Here is a 22,918-nt window from a genome sequence, read left to right as displayed (position 1 = left end):
CAAGCCCCAGCTCCCTTGGCAACATGTGTTCTCCCAACTACGCCCTCATAGAAGAGGACAGCACACAAGCAACAGCGCATCTTCTGATTAGAGGCACAATTTGGAAACAAGTCTTTAGAAGAGTTACTAAGCAAAATTATGGAAGGCTAAAGGTATTAGGAAGTGACACATCCAACTGGAATTTATGTTTAGCCAAGCATATAAAACCCCCAAAACTATAAAGGCTGATATTTACTAAAGGTTAATATTTACTAGCTGCAAGAGACTGAAATGTTGAGTAGCAAAAGCAGAAGTACAGGTATCCCTGGCAGGATGGCACAGCACACTGCTCTACAACAGCTCAGCATAACGTGGAGCCACTTGCATAAGGCGTTGGCAAAACATTTCAGCGTGACCCAAATGCTGTCCTGTAGCTATAGAAAAAGATATAACATTAATTTCACTTCCCTTATTTTAAGAGGATCTCAGGCCAGCTCAACAGAATTTGTTGGGTTGTTATTTTCTTACAGGGGCACAGAGGGAGAAGCTACACGTCACGACTCCTCCAAGCCCTGCACAAACAGTAATGCTTCCAGGTCAGTTCTGGCAAGCTTTGAGCAAAGGCTACCCTTGCCTTTAAGTACTTGTACTCCCTCAAAACAGCAGTTCTTTTTTCCAAGACTCAAAAACATATCACACCTACTTATACTGTTTAATTTCTCCCTCAGACTAATTCTCTGCTCAAAGGCGTGGATCAGAGCATCCAAATGGTCCCTGAATGGTTTAGGTCCTCCTCTTGTTTCCAAGGTCTTCTGCATTCCTGAAGGGAAGTGTTAATTTAAAATATGTACCTAAAAGTAGGAGACAGCTGAAGAAAAAAACCACAAACCAAACCCCCCCAAAAAACAAACCCAAGACAAACAGAATCTTAACCATCTTGTTTAATGTTGTACAAAAAAAAAAATCGGTGAGTATTACAATGAAAGCGATTAAAACAATGATACCACATCGCCATCCTACTAACTAAACAGTTGATACTCACTTCTCTATTCATACAATAGAAAGTTTAGTGGCCTTCAGGAAAAGAATGACATAAAAAAAAAATCCTTGTGTCACACGTATTCTTTTCTCTAGGTTTTAAAGCTGTGCTCACAGAGACGGCTTCTTCTATCAGACTCTCCAGGTATACAGGAATTCAGTTGTAAATAAAGTTGAACCTAAAATTAAAAGGATTATACCAAGTGAGGAATTTTAATTCTTTTAAGTGACATTCTTGAATAAGTAACCAAATGTTTTGTTGGTGCTCCTGACAAGCTTCCACCTGCCAGAACAAAAGTGTATTTTTCAGTAAGACAGCTTTACTGCATAGCAGGAAGCATCATTTTAACAGCCAATCCTATGCTCACATTGCACGACTGCGTCTTAAGGTTGCCAAAGAACAGATTTATTAACATTTCACCCCTTAAGAAAACTTCACAGATAGGAAAATACCAGCGAGAGTTACCTTCCCCCATCAGCAACTCTGCCACAGCTTTTCTGCTGTCAGGGCCAACCTTATATAGTCCAAGGGCAACAAACGGACATACTCAACAGAAGACCGAATTCTTCTCAACTGTTTTTCCTAACAAACAGCGTCCACACGCTGAAAGCAAGCATCCATCTCAAATGCCTGATGTCCAGCCTTGGGATGGCTCTCTTGCACTGGTACCAAACTGCTCTTTGGCTGCACGATAGCCCGTCTTCTGCTGGTACTCAGGAGAAAGTATCTGCTGTCTTTAGAGCAGGGGGAAATGGAAGCCCCCGTAGCTACAACTGCCAAAACTGGGGCTAGATGGAGGAAAAAACCCAGCACGATACAGGCCTATTATGGGCAATACCAGCACTGACATTCTGCTAACAGATTTCTCATCAGAATAGGTGGATGACAGAACTACTTTCCCAAGTAAGGGCCGACAGGCAGCAGGATGCCAGCATTCCTGAATATTTGCTGAAGTAACAGAAACCAGGGAGACCAGCGAGCTCTGGAGACCCGAGGTGCAAGCCACAGTCAGGTAAGAAGGCCAAAGAGCATGTATATCAGGAAAAGGAAGGAAAAATACAGCTGTCCCTACAGATACTTGTGTTGAAGATGTTACACGTTATAAACCCTACTTCATGGAGCCTGAAAAAACCCACCACGTGCAGTCAGCACAAAGCTGCGATAACGTGCACACCTAACTGTGCTTCAAACATGCAACTTGGTTTCTACTCTCACACTGTACTGCTGTTCCTCAGCCTGTGCACAGCTTCATCCTCACTATCTTTCACATCTTCCTTTGCTACAACTGCTAGATAGGACTTTGATGCTAGCAAGTTGTGATCAGTGCCTCTAAATTGTCCACTACCTCTCATCTGAGGCAGATTCTAAGCTCTCTGAGATAGCTGCAACCTTTTTGAGTTGGTTCCTGTAGTGCCGAGCCTGGCTCTGGCATCCTGCAGCAAATGTGCTCCCAAGAACTATAATACAAGTAAATTGTAATGTACCTGCTCAAAAGTTGAGGAAGGCTGGAAATAATGGGTCCATATCCTGGTGCGTTGTCATAGAGCTCAAACAACGGTGCAGCAACCAGCTTGTAATTTTTTGGGACTGCGAACAAAGCTAAAACCAAATACAAGTGGATTAATAAGAAAAAACTTCCACAAGTTCAGCCAAGGTATCACCGCCCCCGACACACCTAAGAGCAAGATCACTACCTATAGCAGGTTTATCCATTTTCTATTTCAATATGGGGGTCCTACGCCTGTACAGAGACTGATGCAGGAGAAGGAATGAGAATTTACTAGGAACTCACATTCAAAGGATCACCTACCTGTAAAACTGATGTCGACGTTTAACTTTTTTAGTATTAACTATAAACAACTGCAAGCATATGAACACAAACTGGCTACCATGTTTCCTTCTGTGAAATGCAAGCATTTAGACATAAATACAATCCTTCACTGCAAACAAACACTTACCCTTTTCTTGAAGCTGGACCAAGAAAAGCTTTTTGTGCTCTTTTGGTTTTGTAATATGAGCTGGGATATAGGGATACTGGAAGAAAAAAAATAAAAATTGGTTGTACAGAGTTTTGAAAATATTGTGCAATCTTAAGTGCTACTTTATAAATTATCAAGCACTGTGCAAGCTTTCAAAGTGTCATATACTGTTCTTTCACTGCCCCAAGTATGGAAAACCACTTTTAGAAGAAAGTACTCTGAAAGGAACACTGTTGCTGTCACAAATATTGACAGGATCTGAAGTGTTGGAAGAAGGGTTCGCCGGAGTCAAGACGACGCTCAATATGAGTTATGCATCTTGCTCTACTTTATTAGTTTCTAACACTACTTATATAGAACCGATACACATGCATATTCATCAAGCAGAAATATAATTGGTTAGTAGTCTCTAAACACGTGCAGTTCTCACACCCCTAATTATCATGACCAAAATAAGCATTCTATCCATGTAGCTAATTGTGTTGCTGTGCTTCAGCCCTGTAGTTTGTTAGTCCCTATTTTCCCATACCGGTCCCTGTCTTTCTTGGCCCTGCACCTGCTTTCCCAGCAGCTGTATCTTGTTACAGCCACGGCCTGTTGGCACAACATAATTGCTTGGTCTCAGGATTCAAGAATAGCTCAAGGCTACCTTTCTTGTTAACTTCAGCACAGCAACTTCAGTACAATTCTGATTACAGGCCCATCCTAATACCAGGCCTGGATTGTGCAGATCTTCAGAGATTCTAAGGCCATGCTTCTGCAGCCATTCTTCTACACTGAAGATGTGCCAATAATCATTAACAATTAAAATAACCCAGTAAGATGGAAACACCTAACAGCAAACTGAGCAAGCATTCTCAGTATTAAAGCATTTAGAAATAGGGTAGTGAGACAAATTTATTCGCAGGGTTTCTGTTCCACATGCAGCAGTGCAAGTTTCCATTGTGGCTACAACTGGAATTTAAATGCTGTGCCTGACTCAGCAGAGGACTGGAAGCTGTGATATCCAGTGGTTCCTCATCCAGCAGGACGGGTCAGAGGAGGGAGACAGGAGTTACCAAGAAAAAAAAAAAAAGTTTGCAGTTTCTCCTCAGCCACAGAAAGGAGATGAAACAGGTAAAAACCAGAAAAACTAACTGCTCGTGCAGCAGGTACTCAACAAGCCCAACCGGCAGGTTGAAGGGGTTTGGAAGTACAATCAATACTTGACTGAAGAAGATGAATCTCAACATGAGTACTCACCTGTGGAGGTTCAAAGTTCGGTCTCCACCAGTTACCAATGCAGTCATCAATCACCCAGTCTTGCTGAACACCATCCTGACGACCCAGTATCTACCAAAATCACCATTACAGTCAAAACTCTTAACTACCCAAGTCAATTTTTTTTTTACAAAACGTATACTGGAAGCATGAAGACTTGCTGTCATAAGGGTCTGATGTAATTTAGAACTGCTCTGGAACAGCTTTTAATATAATTTTAGAGCATTTTGGTATAAAGTGACATTTTTTTAGTAAAAGCCTCACCTGATGGGACAAGGACACTTTAGGGAGCATTTCAAATTCCATGCTGTATTCAGCTGAACTGAGTCCTGTCAGACCAGTGGAAAGAATGAAATGCATTGTTATGCTATCTGACAGAATTAATTTAGGTTACTCGGAGAGCATGGAAGGTTAATTGGTGCATTGGGAAGACTATCTCAAAGGCAAGTCCTCATCAGTTCTGTCTCACAACATATTTTACTGCCCATCTTCACACTCATTTGCCTGAAGCCAGCCAAAAAAGCAAAGCTGCAAATGAACACAGGACATGAGCAGCAGGTAGGAGGTCAGCCACTACACTACTCCATCACACTCGTGATGCAGAGGAACCAAAATTTACTGCTTGATTTGTTCACTACCCGAGAACATCGCAAAAGCATCAAAATAACAGAAGCAGTAAAGAGACTAATGCTTTGCCTCCTTCTATTAACTCTAAAATAATCCAACATTCCAGTATACAACATAACAAAAGAAAACAGACCTCTGTCATTAAGCGTTTGAGCCCTTCTACCTCATCTTCTCCTGGATTGAGTTCACCACCAGGTCTGTTGAAATAATCAATAATGAAAGCTAAAGTTATGTTTTATTGCATTTTCCGACTTTCACAGGTAAGTTTGGATGTGCTTCCAGGCCAAGAATTACAAATTCACTCAAGGCTCGTAGGTCAGAAGTTCCAAATCTAACTTTGCTGAATTTGAAGAATGTTAATTTGATAGCTGGCACCAAAACCACGAGTAAAAAGGCTATTGTATGTCCCTTATAAAAAATAGCTATTAGATAAAATACTTTAACATCATCAGGAAAAACTGTAACAATATAGATGATAGTAACTGGGTCACTTAAAAGGTAGTTTTAACAACAGTATAAACCCACCAGAAGTTGAAGAAAGAGTTGTAAGCACTGACTGTATTTGTTTTTATCTCAATAACAGCACTCACTGAAACACACAGGAAGCAGAAAATAAAACCCATGTGGGGAACTATCCTACATTTGATGCAAGGTTAATGAAAAAAACTAAACCCACATTTTCATCATTATGGTTTCGCAAAAATTTTAGAGTCTAGCCCATTTTGTCCACACATCCCCCAAATCAAGATGTCAAAGAGGAATTTGGGTATAAAATTAGATTTTACACGCACACACACAAAATTGAGAACAAACAATATAAATGTTAAAAACGTAAGAGCAAGAACACAAGCCGGCCCATCCGGTTTTAAAAAGAAAACAAGCACCACCACTGTCACTATGCCCATATGATCCAAACACTAAAACTTCACTCTGGCAGCGAGAACTGAGACGAACTGAAGGAATTTTCCCAAATTTAGGTGCCTATCTTTCTTCCTGTCCCCAGCTCACCCAGTAGTTTGTAAACACGTATCATTCTGCATTTACTGGGGTTTATTCCTTGAGCTCCACTTCACCGCTTTTGTGGTGCAAGCATATTTAAGCGTAACAGCTTTCACAATGCAAGTACAACACACTAACTACTGATAATGAGTTTTAAACAGGGTATTACCATAGTGATGCGCCGTTTAAGATTTCCAGTTGGTTCCACACAAAGTCACCCCACTCAGGAGCAGTCAGGCAAATACACTTTAGATGAAAACCCCACCATTCAAGAAAAGTTTTCCCAGACTGTCTTTGCAGGAAATGAATCACATTCAAAACACCCATAGGTCAGCCACACTTTAACCTCTAGCCTGTCTGATTAGCAGACCATGACAATAAAGTTAAACTGAAAGTTACATTCAAAAAACAGATACTTACAGCTTGAAAAAAGTTGTACCCAGCTGCAGTAACAGGACATGGGGCAGCCTGTGCTCGTGTACAATCAGAACCCCTTCCACTGTCCGCCTCATGCCAATCTTGTCAAACTCTTCCCTCATGCGCTGAAACCGAGCTGCCACGGAACTGTCCTTCTCATACAGGGGTTCCTTGGTACCAAATGTATAATTTGTCAGAGGATACCTATAAGAGGGGTGAAAAAAGATAATGTTACCGCATAAGAAATCTAAATTTAAATCACTATGACGCAGCATCTACCCTGAGGGAAAACCTTCTGTGCTTGACCAAACGGGTAACACACTTGGCACTGGGCTAGAAGTTCTTGTTTGTGACTTATGGGGCTCCTATCACAGTAAGATCTGCACCATGATACACACAGACGCAGAAAGTCCTGCTGATGAACACGCTAGTGCAGATTCAAAGAAGGAAAGGCGGCCAGAAGAACCAGCGGCAACTGTTACTCAGCAGCCACCCTCTTTGATCTCCACACCGCAGAGAAAAGGCAGCTGAGCTTCTGAGAAGAGCTGGGAAAGGGACAGAAGAGAAAAGCTCTGCTGGGAAGGAAGGAAGCTGCACAGGACAGCGTTTTTGGTTTGGCTATTTTTTCCTGCAGAAGTACTGAAGAGCCCAAAAACTAAAGTGTTAGAAGTGGTTTTGTTTTGAAGTGGGAAATCAGACATCTGGATCACAGAAGAAGAGAAATGCTGAGTGTCTAAGTGCAGGGCCAGGAGCCTGGGGTAAGAGCAAGAGTTTAAGCAGATCACTCTGTATGGCTAGGTGCTGGACCTGTGCATTCTCTCATGATAGTATGGTGGAAATTGAGATCTCTCCAGGTAAGAGGGGCTAAAAACAGTCAGAAGAGAAAGGTTAGGCAAGAAATTGTTCAGTCCTAGAGCGCACAGAGGGCAATGGGAGAACGTTACTGTACAGCAAAATCCAAGTAACACAAAGATCTGACGGCATGAGGCCTGGACGAAGACAGGATCACCCAGCTAAGTGAAAATGGGAGAGGAAAATGGGTTCCAGGCAGAGCAGTCACAGGTTACCATCACGGTTTTATTAACTTGTGGCATAAAGCAACTGAATTAATAGAATAAACAGCAGATCTCACAGAGAATGCTTTCCTTGTGAAGCACCTTGTCATTTATTCTTTCCCCATTACTTATATGTGTCAAATTTAAGTTGCATACACTCTTCCCCCCCCAAATTCCCCCACCCCTGAATTTTTCCTCCTGTTTTACAGTGGCAAAGTCACAGGCCAGTGTTGTTAGAGCCAGTTGTTAGAGCCCTTTCACAAGTAAGGCAAAACAACCAGTTTCCTAACTGCATATTCATTAATTAGCAAACTCCCCAACTTCCACTTATAGCCAAGAACATCTACATTTGTTTTTAATTTCCCCTTTTAGATACACGAATAGCTTTATTAATAACCTACTACGCTAACCCATACTTTATTAATGTGGGTACATTAATCTGTACATCAAAACTCTTCGCTGATACTTCAAAAAACCAAAAAAAAAAATCAGTGCTGATAACACAGCTTCCTGCTGAGTCTTTTCTTCAGAACCATTATAAAAATATTCCAATCTCTGAAATACACGTTTGAACTTCCACAAGACTCTTAACTGTGAATAAACTCAGCTAAACCAAAAAAACCCACCCCATGAATCTGCGATTAATAGCTAAAATTGAGTATCACTTGTTACACTTAACATTTGCTGTTTCTGGAACTTGACAGATGTACTCAGTGAAGAACACATCCATCAGTTTACTGGAAGAAGCTAAAGCATATGGTTTCTCACAGAAAGCAAGTAAATATTTATTAGCAAATAGTTTGTATCTATGACAGAAGTAAAGTTTTCTCCAGATTTTATTTCGCATTTCACTTACAACGCCTGCACCAGACCATCGGCAACCACCAGGTGCGTCCAACCACAGCCTGCTGACCACCCAGGGTCAGCTCAAACCCCACCTGGGCCAAGCGCCTGCCTCCCTCCCTGCCGCCCCATAGAAGCGCACACAGGGGGGAAACATATATCATGTCCACCACGTCTAAACACTCCCCGGCTGCGATGTTGTTTCTAGACACTAAAGCACCGCCAGCAAACGCTCCCTGCCCCCCCGACAAGGCCGCAGCACCTCCAGCTCAGCGCGGCCTTTCACCGCAGGCCCCGGCAAGGAGCGGCGGGCAGGGCCCCGCCGGCAGCCGCGCGCCTCCGCCGCCCTCCCCTCAGCCCCCGGGCCGGCAGGGGCAGCCCTGGAGCTGCGGGCGCTGAGGGGAAGCCTCTGCGGGGCTGTGGGGGGCGCGGGGCAGGGCTCGCTAGCGGGACGGGACGGGGCCCGGGCAGGCCCGAGACGGCGCTCACAGGTTGATGGTCCTCTCCAGCGTGAGCGGCTTCGTCTGCTGGATGTACTTGTTCCCGAACTGGTTCACCCCGCGGGGCCAGCCGGTCTGGGAACGGTTAGGCGGCACCACAGACATGGCGGCGCGGCGGCAGGCGGCGAAGGAACTGTCAATGCTCAGCGGCGGGAACGACGTCCGCCATTAACCTCCCGCCAGACCGCACACCGCCTCGCCGGAACCACCCGCCCCACTTCCGCCGCCACCAGAGAGGCGGGCCTCTCACAGGCCCGCAGCAGCCGCACCCCGCCCTCTTCCCTCACCTTCATTGGTCAGCGCGGCGCGGCTCCGCCCCCGCGCGATCCGATTGGCCCGACGGGCAGCGCGGGGGTTGCTGGGGGCTGTAGTCGGCCAGGGGCTGTGCCATGGGCGCTAAGCGGCGCGGGGCGGCGGCACTGCCACCGGGGAAGAAGCGCGGGAAGCGGGAGGCGCGCGCCGAGCTCTGCGCTGCCCTGAGGGACGCGGCGCTGCGGGAGCGGGCAGCGGCGGCCTGGGGCTGCGGGGAGCCGTTGCGGCACGGTACGGCCCAGCGGGCCTCACCCCCGGGCCTGGCCCGTGTGGCGGCGGGTCCTTCGCTCCCCTCACCGGCGGCGCTTCCCTTGCAGAGACGGCGGTGGTGGTGGAGCCGGCACCGTTCCGGCACGGCGTCATCCCCGGCTTCCTGGCGGGCCCGGCTTTCGCGGAGGCGCTGCGCGATGAGCTGCTGGGCCTCGGCTTCCGCAGGCGGCGCAACGACCTCCTCTCGCTACGGCAGGTGGGCCCCGGGCCGGGCTGAGCCGCGCCGCGCCGGGCCCCGCCGCCCTAACCCGTGTCCCTTCTTCTCTTGCATGGGCCGCCGCAGTCCGAGGAGCTGGGGGGCAGGCCGGAGCCCCACGTCGCCGCGCTGAGGTAAAGCGCCGGCTCGAGGAGGGGGAGAGCGCCGGGGGGCTTCCCTGGGAGGGCGAGGGCTGCGGGGTGGGCCGGTGCCGCGGGGTGGGGCAGGAGCCGGCCCTGAGGAGCGAAGCCCTCGCCGTGGCACCCGGTCAGCTCGTGTGGCCGCGGCTCCTGCCAGCCGGCCTGTGTGTGCCCTCCCAGCGCATCCCACTTCCCTGCTGCTGGCGATTGTCAGCGACACTGTGTGCACAGGGCTTCGTCCTGGCCAGCTCCTGCGTGGTTCTGTAGGAATACAGTCACTGGCTGCAGCTGCACCTTCCACTGTTAATACGGTTGGAAGGCACGTAATCAATTAGTTTAGGCCATAGCGATAGGTTTTATAACACACCTTATACTTGTCTTCACAGGCATGCTCTGTGTGAAGAATTCCGTGCGTGGCTTTCTGCTGTGACCCAGATAGAGCTGGAGCCAACTATTGACATCTCCTGTGCTAAATATGAATATACCGGTCAGTCTAATAGCAGTCTTTTCCCTAAAGCATCTGTGCGTGTATAGGAAATAAAATGCCTACAGAATACCTAGTTACATAAGCCACCCCAGCCCCTTTCCAGTTCTACAGGGTCCTGGAGGCTCTCAGCAGCAAATCAAAGTCTCGGTAAATGAAGTACAAATTATGGAAAAACTGTTGCTGTAATTCTGTTGCTGATGGCTGTAACTGGGCCCAGTGCTGTTGCAAGCCCCCACCTTTTCAGAGGTGCTCAGCCCCTGTTTGCGTGCCTGCTTCTGTGCAAAAGGGTGCCGTGTTCAGCTTCCAAATGCTACAGTTGAGTTTGTGAAGCCTGATGTTAGAACGTCACGTTACTGAGTCCAGCTTACAACTGCGCCTATGCTTCTAGTCATGAAAAATCACTGTGAGAAGAGGAAAAATTTTGCTGCTGTCAGCTCTACTTTTTGGAAGTCTTTGACACAACCAATTGTTGGTCCAGCTTTTCTGTTCCCAGGGCTCCCCCTCCCCTCTATTCCAGCAACGAACCTACTCAAAGGGCAGCTCTGTATTTAGGAGTCAGGGCATGAATCATTCTTGAAGTCACAAATCTCTGTCCGCTGTTCCCAGAGGCAGCCGAGGCGGGGTGGATGATGAGTTATAACTGCCTGTACCTTCAGAGCGGGCTAATCTGCCAACTGCAGTGCAGTCCAATCCCACAGAAGTTAATCTTGCAAATTTTGTGCTGGTGATGCTGACGAGTGAAAATGCAGTTCTTGGAAAGGGCGTGTTTTTTCTTGTTGTATCCTTGCGGGGACAAAGCAGGGAAGCAGTGACTACAATGAATCATGCGTGTACTGGAAAGATGCTGCTGCAGCAAAACGTCTGTAATTGCAGATGTCTTGCTGTGCCATGATGATGAGCTGGAAGGTCGGAGAATTGCTTTCATCCTGTACCTCGTGCCACCCTGGGAGAAAAGCAATGGGGGAACACTGGACCTCTATAGTGCAGACGGTAAGAGCACTGAGCTCAGCCTCAGGTGGCTGAAAATGGTGAAGCTTATGAGCCCCTTGCAGCAGCTCTCTCCTCAAACAGCAGAAGGGAGATAAAGAGTTTCTTTTTTGTCCAGAGAAGCTAATGTATTGGTAAAACTTGCACCATAGAGATGGACAGTAGCAGGCTTTGCAGACAGTGCTATTGGGTGACAGCAGAAAAAGGAACGTCCTTTTTGACCATTTTTTTGCAAGGCCCAAGAATGGCAGCAGGGTGGAACCGATGCCAGTAACTGTGCTTGAAACTCTAAACTGATGGAAATAACTTCCCTTTCCAGTGACAGAAGTCCTCTGTTTTCTCACCCAGCCCTTGTTCTGAATGCCATCCATTATACCCAGATGTCTTGCCAGTCGCCATGTCATGAGAAATAACAGTTTCTAGGGAGTTCCAGTTCATATATTAATGAGAGTATGTTTTCTTCCTCTTCAGAACACTTTCAGCCACAGCAGATCGTCAAGTCATTAGTGCCTTCGTGGAACACGCTGGTTTTCTTTGAAGTGTCTCCAGTCTCTTTCCACCAGGCAAGGAGCGCGCTGTTTTCATTTTTTGATTCTCATTGTTGTGGTTTTTCACTCTCTGTGTTATTATAAACCTGTTGAGGAGGAAGAAGGGAAAGAGAGCAGAACTGTGGGTAGAGTGAATACTCATGCTGAGTGCTGTATGTTACAGTCAGGGCTTCAATGACTTTAAGGAGGACAAGAACTAACAAAGCCAACTTTAGACTGTCAGTCTATCTTCATCCTGGGGGAAGAAAAACTTCCGTTTTGTGTTGGTGTCCTGGCAAGCCACTGCTGTGGATTTGGCTATGGTTTCAAGTCAGACTTCTCGTTTGTTTGCTTGTTTTAAACTAGCTCACGTTTTTCACATGGAGGCTGTGACTTTGCTCCAGTAGAGCTCCTCAGCACGTCACCTTGCCCGCAGGGTACTCTGCGGATACGGCTTTGCCCCCTCAGTAACACAGCTGTAGTGCTGTACCCTGCAGTAGAAATGCTGATATGGTTAAGTAGCACTTTTTGGCACTTACCAGGAAGATGCCTGGGAACAGGATGAATAATCCATGGGACTGCACAATATGAACACTTGAGTGAAATCTGAAACTCCTGTGTACTTGAGATACCACAGACTGTAACAAACGGGGCCAAAGAGCAGAAAGTTGGAGAGGAAGCTGATGATCGGTGATGTAGGCTGGGCATGTCCTCACCTAGACTGCTTAGGGGTTTATTTTTGTATCATTTAATCAGTTAATTAATAGAAGCATCTACCTGGTCACTGCCCTAATTGTTTTCAGGTAGTGATTTAATCTTGTTACAAAAATCCATGTTCCATGTAACCGTGTGACTGGCTCCTACTGACCTAAATTTAATCCAACACATTAGCACTAATCAGAGTCCTGCGTACTGTCTCTGATGCTGGTAACACAGGCAATAAACTCAGCTTAAAGAATAAATTTATTTTTTAAATAACACTCCCAGTTAAGCATAATGCTTGTGAATCAAAGCCTCCCAGATCTGGACCTCACTGGTTGTGCCCAGAGTTATTTGCTGAGCCACTGAATCATTTCTTTGACCCTTTCATCAGGAAAACATAGAGCCTGTGAAATTACTGTTACAGGATCTAAGGGTCAGACTGATACGAAACCTTCACAGCACACGCCAGCCTTAAATCCCTCTCAGACATTGGGCAGAGAGCATTTAGTCAGTACTTCCTAACAAATCTTCAGGTTTTGGCTTTCGTGGTGTACATTTCTTCTGCAGATAGCAAACAAAGCTGTGAGTGTTTGCTGAGCAGAGCAGGTCCATGAGCTTCTAACACCAGGCATTCCTCCGGTTTCCATTTCCTAAATGATTCAGGATTTGGTAGACATTCCAGATAACCTAGAACTTCTCTAAAGGGCCACTACAGCTCTGTAACAATCGGTAAAAGCCTAAACCTTTTTAGAGTGGTCTATGTATCTTCCTCCTGTTCCATCAGACTGTTCTTAAAAAAAAAACAAAACAAAAAAACCACAGTGTAAAGTCTTTATATGCTATTGAAAAACTACAATTTGCAGCTTGCAACCAGTTATAAGGGGCTAGCACTCTCTTTGCACTACTGTTGCAGTACAGCACCCTGAAGTGTAAAATTATTCAATTTAGCCCAGTTTACCTCTGCACAATTTGATGAAATCAAGATTTAACAGTGGCCATCACTGTGCAAAAACCCAGGGTTTCCACAGGCCAGGTTAAATGCCAGGACAGAGGGGCTGCTCTTAGTCTAGAGAGGTAGAGGAAAAGCCAAACGTATCAGGCAAATGCCCTTCATGATGATGTTACAGCACTTTTAAAAAAGTTAAAGACACAAATGTAGACCAGTATAGTCTGCTGTGGCCTACAAATGCTCAGCGTTTTCTGAGTTGCCAGATTAAGCTGTGACAGCTAATTTTTGCAGCCTATGATAGCTGAGTCTTCAACAGCATAAATGGTAGAAAAATAAAGTACAATTACTTTTAGTAACAATGACTCAAAGCTCTCAGAGGGAGGGAATGGATTCTGCTGGGAGCTTGGAGTACAAGCTTGGGCTGGGATTCTGGAAACCTACAAAGTTTGCTTTAGCCCTCTCTCTGCGAGCCAAGAATAATCCAGCCTGGTCTGGCCCTTGTCTGACTTTTCTGTGTATGCAGCAGGCTCTCTGGAGCCAGGTTCTTCTCCTGTGATGGCTCTACACGGTGCCTGTTACAGCTGGCCCTTAAATGTTTTGATTCTGAAGCATGACATGCTGGTCGATGTTGTTCCAGGTGTCAGAAATTCTGTCCGAGGAGAAGTGCCGCTTGTCAGTGAGCGGCTGGTTTCACGGCCCGTCGATAGTCAGACCTGCACGCCACGTTGAAGCTGCCTTGCCCAGGAGCCCACACATCCCCTATGATGTGCGTAACAACCTACATCTGCTTATCTGTACTTCTGTTTCTTTCATGTCCCTGGAATACCCATTACAGGATGCGCTGATGCTTGAGGATGCTTTAATCTTTAACGTATCCTGTTCCCTCTTCCCCTCCGCCCCCCCTAAATTTGTAGCTGGTTTCTTTCTTCTGTATCTTTTTTGACTGTACGTTTTGCATACCTACAATAGTGCAGAGAATGCAGCAAATACTTGTGCTGCCATGAAATAAATTAAGGAATGGAGTGTGTGTGTGTAGCCAGCTGGGTAAGGGGGAACTGGGAATCCTTACTTTTGCAAATTCAGCTTCAACTCCATTTCCCTTCCAGCATGAAATCTTGTATGAATGGATCAATCTAGTTTATTTGGACATGGACTCCCAAGCTCAAATCCAGGAGGAATTTGAGGAGCGATCAGAAATTCTCCTGAAAGATTTTCTGAAGGTGAGCCCAGTGGTTCAATCCGATGCGGTCTGCTGATGTGTCGTGCAGGCTGGGAAGGGGCTTGCTTCTACGGCTGTCAGCTAAAACACTCTCTAGTGTCACTAACAGGGAATGGAGCAGGTGACCTCCAGAGGCCACTTCCAATGTCAGCCATTCTGGGATTCTGTGGATGGATCCCCTGTGGCTGCCTGTACGCTGTTGCACAAGGACTCATAAAAAAATCATATGCTTTGCTTCAATGTTCTTGTTTCCTGCAAGAAGCAAAGCAGAGGATGGAAACCCATGTCATCCTTCCTGCTTCCTAGCCTTGTGGTGATCGGTGTCCTTTCTTGTCCCTCAGATCTCACAGCCTAGCACTCGGGGAACTCAACCCATGTGCAAAACAGATGACTTAAATGCTTCTGTCTTACTTGAAAGGCTTTGCTTCTCAAGGCTGATTGACCTCTGGTTTACTGGCATCCCTATCTCAGTGAAATTGCATTCTCATCCAGCAGGCAATCCAGTAGCATTTGATAACCTCTTGGTCACTGCCACTGAAAAGACACGATGCCCAGGCAGGCTCTGCCTCTCAGTTCAGCAGTCCCTGGGAGCCTCAGACAAAATTAGAGAAAAAGTGAAGTGTGCCTTATCTGAGAGTAAACAATGGCTGCTTCTAGCGCACCGAGGGACACCTGGGAGCTAAATGTTAATGTTTCTGCGCTGCCTTTCTCTCCTAGAAAGAGAAATACCAACTACTGTGTGAAGCTTTGGAGAACAAAGACATCCAGTGGATTAGTCGGGGGCCTGCCAATAAAAGGTGGGGAAGGACAGTGCCCTGCGCCTATTGATCTGGCCAGGCAGGAACTGCCTGCACTGGCTGACACTGCCCCCGTGGACGTGGTCCCTGTTGGTTCTCCAGCAGGAAGCACATCTGCTGATACATCTGCTGTCTTTCAGATGCTATGAGACAGCAGGGGAAGACAGCCTCCCTGACGTCCTGAGGAAATTCCTGCAGTTCTTACGCTCTGAGGCCTTGTTCTTACTGCTTTCCAACTTCACTGGCCTAAAGCTGCATTTCCTGGCTCCCACTGATGAGGATGAAGATGCTGGGGAAGGAAGAGCAGCAGACGCCGCTGGGCACGGTAGTCCCAAACTACAGCAGGAAGAGACTGAAGAGCGCACTGATAGCAGTCCCCATGGGCCAGACCAGCCTGACAACATCCCTGAAGCACAAGACAGCAAGGTGCAGAACAGTAAGTAGAGCAGCAGCAGTGTGACAGAACTTGAGCAGAATCCTGGCATGAAGGGTGTCAGCAGCAGAATTCCCCATGATTTTCGCGGAACTAGCATTTCACCTTGTACCGCAGCAAGCACGGGACAGATACAGGACTTGAAGCATGTCAGATCGGGTAGCTAAAATAAGTGACCATCGCAAAAGCCTTTGGACTAAATTAATGACTAACTTGAAAATACCATTTTGAACAGGCCTAAGTCATAATGGTGAGACTTCTGTAGGAGTTAAGGCATGAGGGGAGGTGTTAATTAATTGCCCAGTAATCTTGCCAATAGTTCCATCGTTTCTATGTCCACATATTCTTGTTTCATATAAAGTAGATTCTTGTATGAGATACCAAATCAAAAGGAAAAAAGTGAATGGACCAGAAAACAATTTCAGAATTAGAAATCTGATATCTAAAATTAGGATTTAACCTTTCAGAAGATGCTGCCAGCCTGAATTCAGTTGTCAGCAATGAGGTGTTGTTCCTAGCAAAGACTAGATTAATTTTGGATTTGTGGATTGGTGCTGTTTATTTTCAACAGTGGCTTTGAAGTTTAAGGGTAGAATTTTTGAAAATGCTCATCTTGCACTGTATCAGGCAAGTTAGTGGACACTGGAATAAGAGGTAATAAAGTCCTACTGAAAATCCCAGCAGAACATGTACCTGGTACAAAGGCTTTGTTTTTCTGGTTTCCACGGCTAGTCATTTTGCCTCTTCCACCTGCCACATTTCTGGTGTGTGATTTTAAATTCACATATGAGGAGGGCATAGTTCAGGGCTCCATGGATGGAAAACTGAGACAGACCCATGAGAAAAAGACTTCCCCAGCCTGTGGCACACCTCCTGGGGTGGCACCCACAGCGAGCTCAGAGCCATATCCTTCACTGAAGCTTCTGGTAGTTCCAGCGTACTTGCAGAGCTGATAGGTTGCTGGTTCCTGGGGTTCGGAACTCCATTGTAAATCTGGGAGGGGACAAAATAGAAAAGGAAGAAGTGGTTAAAACAAAGCACATTGTAACCTGGACCTGTCAAAGAGCAAATCTTGGCCCCACTCCTCCACATTATTTGAAGTGCCTAACTTAGAGCCATCTCTAGAAAATAAGTTAACGTGAGATCTGTGGGTTTGGGGTTTTTTTTCCCTTTACAGTTTGCTGGGGCCGGGAAAGACAGTTCCACAGCGGTGTGCAGTGCAGGGCCTTGTCCCCCTGCACACCTTGAGCTCAGCAGGCAGTAGTTATTATACAACTTCATCGCTTCCCTGGCTTGTCTGCTCCCTCTCCTAGGCTCAGGTACGCCTGTGTGTGCGGGGCTGCTGAGGCGCTGGACCCATGGGCACTATACTCTAGTCCATGACACCCAAGCAACCGAATTTGCTCTTGACCTGCTCTTCTTCTGTGGCTGTGAGGGTAAGCGGACAAGAGAGATGTCGGGACCCTGCTGATGAGGGTCACCTGAAGGAGGCACTTCTGAATTCTCAGCAGTGCTACAATAGCCAAAATTTCCCTGCTTTTTCCTACATAGAAGGGCTCTGTAGACTTAATCCTAGTTCTCGCTTCTGCTTAAACCCTGGTTTCGGTAGTCCTTACCCAAAGGTTTGGGATTGCAGCCTTGGGATCAGCTTGGCCTCTGCTGCTGGAGCCAGGAGGTGGCGCTTGGGCAGAGGGAAGGCTGTATCTGCCTGGCAGGCTCTGAGCAGGGTGGAGGGTTGGGTGGCCAGAATACCCACCGACAGCATTCCCTTCCACCCCTTTGCTCATCAAAGTTAGTACCATGCCTCCAATTCACAAAGCCTGGGGTTTTCAAAAGTTACTTCAGGCCTGGCTGGGCATTTTAGGTTGATTGCTAGATAGTGCTGAAAACAAAGATGTAAACATAAGCATTTTGGACCAGCTAAGCCCAGAATGCACAGCTGAAACCACCTGGCACGTGCCAGTGATCATACTGAAATCCTTCTGCGTACCTGCTAAGGCAAAGCTGTTCTACATGTCAGGAGCAGAGCGCCAGGCAACCTTCAGTGGGCCGTTGGTGGTAAAAGGCAAATCCAGTATATTTGCTTCAAGTTGTTTCTGAACAGGAGAAAAAAAAAAAATAGACTGCAGGAGGTAAAGTGGGAATCGTCCTGTATCCAGTAACTTTGGGGAGCAGGGTGGAAAAACAGCATCTCCAGGAAGGCTGTATGGAGTCTGGACAGTGCTGGACTTTCAAAGAATCTTTCTTTCTGTTTTAAGACTGGGATCCGGAATATGGTGGCTTTACTTCCTACATAGCTAAAGGTGAAGATGAAGAGGTAAGGACCTCAGGTGCTAGCTGCAACTTGGATAAAGCTGTTCGGGGTGGAGAGACATAATTACACTTTATCATAATGCTAACATAATCCTGAGGGTGCTCAGTCCCATACTGGAGCTCTTCTGCCTGACCTGCCGCTCGTGGGCATGGCTCTAGCTTCGAGAGGCTAGTGTTCATCGTAAAGCTTGAGGCTCAGGCCTGACACCACCTGCACCTGGTGGCATTCTGCAAGCCTCCAAGGGGCACGAGGCTGTAGCAGAGATGCTGCTTTTCCTGGGAAGTGCTGTTTACTAGGGTCGCATTCAGCATTGGTACTAGTGACAGTGAGGAAGTCCAGAATCCCTTACTGTGTAATAAATGCTTTAGATTGAGGGGGTAGGGAAATTAAAATAGAGACCTAGTTCATTTTCTAACACTAGACCTTTGTTCTGACTAGCCTTTGAAACTCGTTTATTTCTTCCTCAATGATATCAAAGCCATTTTTGTGAAATTAATTTCCTCCCTTACTTTCATGTCTTGTAGCTGTTGACGGTGAATCCAGAGGACAACTGCTTGGCCTTGGTTTACAGAGACAAAGAAACAGTGCAGTTTGTGAAATACATCAATCATCGTAGCTTGGCACGCCTGAACAAGCATCCCAACAGAACAGGATTTTGGGATTTTGCCTTTGTCTACTATGAGTGATGGTGCGGAGTGTGACCGCTGTCACGCAGAGAACAGCGGTGGTGGTGGGCAGCAGGTTTCTGTCCAGGCCCAGGCACACTTCGCTGATGCTAAGAGCTGTACCCTACCACGTCGTGTCCAGGTGACTTTAAACCATACAACTGGAAATCCAGGCTTCTCCTGAGTCCACTGTAACATGCATTTGGACTGCTTTTAATGTTACGTCGAGGGGGTCATTGTCACACAACTCTGTCTGTCAGCTTCCCGGCTGTTCTCTCATGCAGGTAGCACCACCGCATGCATTGCTAACCTGTCAGGGTGAAAACTGTAATTGTACATTGCCCCAAGCTGAGGGCTGATTTTATTTTGAAAAAAAAAAAAAAAAAAAAAAAAGGAAATGGGTCAGTTAAATGCTTCAAACACTGGTTGGGCAAGTTTTGTTACAAAATGCCCAAGACATTTTGTGGAGCTTAACTGTTGGTAGAGGCAGAAATAAAGGAGCTGGGAAATATGAGGGTTTTCCAGCTACACAACTCCGTGGAGTTGGGAAGGAAGACAGGCTATCAAGCTGCTGGGTTGAGAAGGACCCGGCACAATAACAAGGAGTGGGACTTTCTTATGCTAAATGCTGTGCAGACAGACCCAGCTGCAGTCCTTTCTCCAAACGATTTACCAGCTAAAAGGACAAGAGAGGAGACCTGCTCCTGCACACTCTGCCTGCATGGGGATGTGGATGGCACTCTGCTTCGGAGGTGGAAGGGTGGCAGCTCCAGCCTCAGCACTAGGCTGGCTGCAGGTGCGTGGGAAGTCGCCTCTTCCCGGCTTGTCAGCCACTGACATGGCCTGCTGTCCTGGTAGCTTTGTCCTGGGGTCTGCTGGGCTCCAGCATGGGTTCCGTCACTGGAGATCAGCTCAGATCTTTCCAGGCAGCAGATATCTAGGTCCTAGGGTACATAGTACGAGAAAGGCAGTGAGCTTGCTACAGTACCTCCCCCTGCATGTGCCTGCAGCACTGTGCACCTGCCCCACGTTCACCGAGGCAGGACTGTGCCACTGTCCCCTCCAGGAGCTGCCGTAGCAGAGCTGTGCTGGTTGCTGCAGGAGGCAGCCAGACTGCAGAACACTGCACTGGAGGCTCAGCCCTGGCCTGCACACACTTGCCTGAAACCGCTTTTGGCAAGGCAGAGACACAGGTGTACTTTCAGCTCATGCAAGCCAGGCAGTGCAGGCCGTGGGCTTGCAGCGAGCTGGGGAGAGCGTGCACATTTCATTCCTCCTGCCTCTCCCAGCCAGCTCTGGCTTCGAGTCTGCTGCTGCTTCAGCTCCAGGCCTGTTGCAGACCACCCCAGTGGTGTAAGAGCACAGCTGGCAGCCGAGGAGCAGTAAGCTCAAAGCAAGGCCAGCTGCGTTGGCACATGAGTACTCTGCACCCCGCGCAGAGCCAGCCATCCTTTGGGCATGTCTTCATGAAGGCACAGGAACAACCACCTTCAGCTGTGACCCCGACCCAAGGGTTGGGAAAGGAACCACTAAAGCATGAAGCTGCTGCCACTGCTTCCAGAGAGGTGACTCAGCACAGCCGCTGGGAGCGACCTGCAGGAATGTATAGTTTCAGCATCGGGCTATGAGCAGTTGCTGGGTCCTGGCTGTCTCCCCACACCATGGGGCTGGAAGGCAGTTGCGCCGAGTTGCTGTTGTGAGATCTCCATCGTCTTGTTCCTCTTCTGACTCATCTCCCTAAGCTGGCTTCTCTGTGCACTTGCCAAGACTTTCTTCCTTGGTTTTAATCTTCCTTCACTACTGTTTTATACTACTTACAAAGATAAGGGGATGGAGCTAGAAACAAATCCTGAAGTGAGGACAAGGCTCTCTTTGTGAATCATTGTTTTCTGAGGCACTCTGCTTTTCTTGGGGAGAAAGCAGTTCTTATTTTGAGCGGCACCAGTAGAAAGAAGTAATAGGGGTTTCAAAGAAAAGAAAAAAAAAGCAAAATTATTTGGGTAGTTTCAGATAAAGGCGACAGACACTACAGCTATTCACAGCACACCCAGCCAGGCAAAGTTGGGAGTAAATTAATTAATGAAACACAGTTGCTTATTCTACTGCATTGTGAGCCTAAGAGTGCGCCTGGTAGGTCCTGGAACACGCTCCCGGAAGACTGGGAAGAAGCTGGGCTCTCCGAAGCTTGCTGCTTTTTAAGAATAAATAATACACTAGAGGGCATACCAGCCTGTACTTGAGCAAGCCTGTATCTACCTGATCACACAAGGAACCACCTTTCTGCCTCTGGTGACTGAGATGGAGTAATTTAAGAAGCCAAACTGGCAGTTAGCATTTAAAGGTTTAAAAATCAACATGCGTCTGCTCTCCCACCCTTCCTGTTAGGTCCCAAAAGCCGAAGGCAGCCCCACACATGGCTAGCACTGCAGGTACAGGGCAAAGACTCCGCTTGCCGACATTTCAAATGACGTGAGCTACTGGGGGAAGAGGGCTCTCTTTAGACTGTGCCAGTAATGGGAGCCTTCTCTATAGAAGCTCCTGCTGGATACAAATCCGTATTTACAATTAGGTGTAGCTGCTTGCAAAATACTCTGATCATTAGGGAAAGGTATATGACTATGAAATGTATACATTCCCACAAAATGAGTAAGCAGGACGGTATAGAAAAACAGGAGCGAACAGAGCGTGAGCAACAGAGAACAGAAACGTCATACCAGGTAGGATGGCTCCGTGCAGGCATCCAGCAGCTTGGCTGTACGAGGACACACATTTCCCACCAGCTGGCTGCACCCCCAAAGCTTGGCATGTGGTGTGGGGTACCAGCAGCTTTCGGTCATTGAGGCACCAAGCTGTTCAAGGACTTCACAAGTATTTTGGGATTTGGTGGCTATCAGTTTGCCACGTAGCTGAAAACAGGAACAGTTCAATATGGAGGGAGGTAAGAGGTGAGCTGTAGACCAGACTGAAGGAATGGTTTCAACATTCATAAACACGCAGCAACAAAGTTCTGACGTTGGGCATTCAGTGGATTAGTATTAATTAAATGAGCAGCAATCCCCAGGACTGGGAGAAACAGGGGCTAAAATCAGATACAACCTGGCGTCAAGTGTCAGTTCCAGTTGTTTTGGCCTTTTTGTTAAAACTCCAAACTGGAACTTGAATTAGGACATTGAAAATCACTGCTACATCGATCCCTCTCCAGCAGGTGCGGAGCCCAGGACGCAAAGGGGCTGCATGAGGAAGGCTCCAGCCCAGGCTGGTGTTTCAGGCAGGCACCGAAGTGCCCCAGCGGGGCAGGACAGTGATACCAAGGTGCGGTGCCACGCGAGCAGCCTTGCCTGTGAATTTGTAGCACCGTGCAGCCCTACCAGTGTGGTTTCAGAGGTTGTTCTGTCCTTCACCAGCAGCTTTACCTGCTGTGACCAGCTCCCCTCCCGCACCCAAGACCAGAATCACTGGGCATGAGTCCTGGGCTGAATTGTACCCACGGGGACCGTTTGCCACTGGTCTCCTGGTGTAGGGTCAGCTTGCTGCTGCACACCAGCCGAGGGCTGCTTTATTTCAACAGGCAACTGCAAACCTGCTAGCACCAGCTTACGGGACGTGGATTTTACATTTGGCAAAGATAAAAGTGGCTTTTACAGGAAAATAAATGACAAATTTCTTGTCAGAAACTTAGCCGGGGAAAATCATCCTTATCAGAGGTCTGGACTGTGACCAAAGAACTGACCTTGCTGCCAAGAGCAGAACAGAGCTGGGACTGGATGCCCTGGACGCTGACGGGAAAGCTGCTTTCTGATCACAGCCACTCTCTTATCATTGAACAGGCTACATAAACATAAGCGAGCAAGCATTAGGATTTTGAACTTAAAGAACAGGAGGTTGAAACAGTGGGAACAGGTACAGCAGGTAGCAGAAAGCCCAGCACTTATGCCAGGAGACTGTTCCATAATCAAACCCTTAGAGCTCACTTGCTTAGAACAGCATGGGTGGCTCACCACCCTTTTACCAAGGAACTTGATTTGACTAACAACCAGATTCTTAAAAGGATTCAAATGAGCTCCGGCTGCTGCAGGTTTGAAGTGACAGAGATCTGTGCTGCTGGCACTGCAGTCCTCCGTATCGAAGGGACCAAAACATGGGCAAGGGGCCATTCGGGGGATTAAACCACACCGCAAGAATTACATTCCCCATTCAGCTGGCTGCACGCTCACCAGCTGCT

General features: G+C 47.2%; 2 protein-coding genes across 2 annotated transcripts; one reads left to right on the top strand and one right to left on the bottom strand.

Annotated features, from left to right (window-relative positions):
- Positions 1-902: 902 nt before the first annotated feature.
- NUDT21 (nudix hydrolase 21) lies at positions 903-8,914 on the bottom strand. Its single transcript, XM_055726262.1, has 7 exons — positions 8,688-8,914; positions 6,304-6,504; positions 5,018-5,081; positions 4,240-4,329; positions 2,977-3,052; positions 2,503-2,617; positions 903-1,196 (listed from the first exon to the last, which is right to left on the bottom strand). The coding sequence occupies exons 1-7, from the start codon at positions 8,801-8,803 to the stop codon at positions 1,175-1,177; spliced, it is 684 nt and encodes a 227-aa protein (XP_055582237.1). The 5' UTR covers positions 8,804-8,914; the 3' UTR covers positions 903-1,174.
- A 91-nt stretch (positions 8,915-9,005) lies between these two features.
- On the top strand, positions 9,006-19,210 carry OGFOD1 (2-oxoglutarate and iron dependent oxygenase domain containing 1). The gene is made up of 13 exons (XM_055726261.1): positions 9,006-9,241; positions 9,328-9,476; positions 9,564-9,610; positions 10,003-10,103; positions 10,977-11,093; positions 11,562-11,653; positions 13,906-14,034; positions 14,375-14,488; positions 15,205-15,284; positions 15,425-15,720; positions 17,031-17,153; positions 17,976-18,034; positions 18,556-19,210. The coding sequence occupies exons 1-13, from the start codon at positions 9,088-9,090 to the stop codon at positions 18,715-18,717; spliced, it is 1,623 nt and encodes a 540-aa protein (XP_055582236.1). The 5' UTR covers positions 9,006-9,087; the 3' UTR covers positions 18,718-19,210.
- The last annotated feature ends 3,708 nt before the right edge of the window (positions 19,211-22,918 follow it).

The sequence above is a fragment of the Falco cherrug genome, chromosome 14 (assembly GCF_023634085.1).
Source record: "Falco cherrug isolate bFalChe1 chromosome 14, bFalChe1.pri, whole genome shotgun sequence".
Taxonomy (NCBI): Eukaryota; Metazoa; Chordata; class Aves; order Falconiformes; family Falconidae; genus Falco; species Falco cherrug.
The sequence above is the reverse complement of the archived record's forward strand: the minus strand, read 5'-3'. Positions and strand labels throughout refer to the sequence as shown.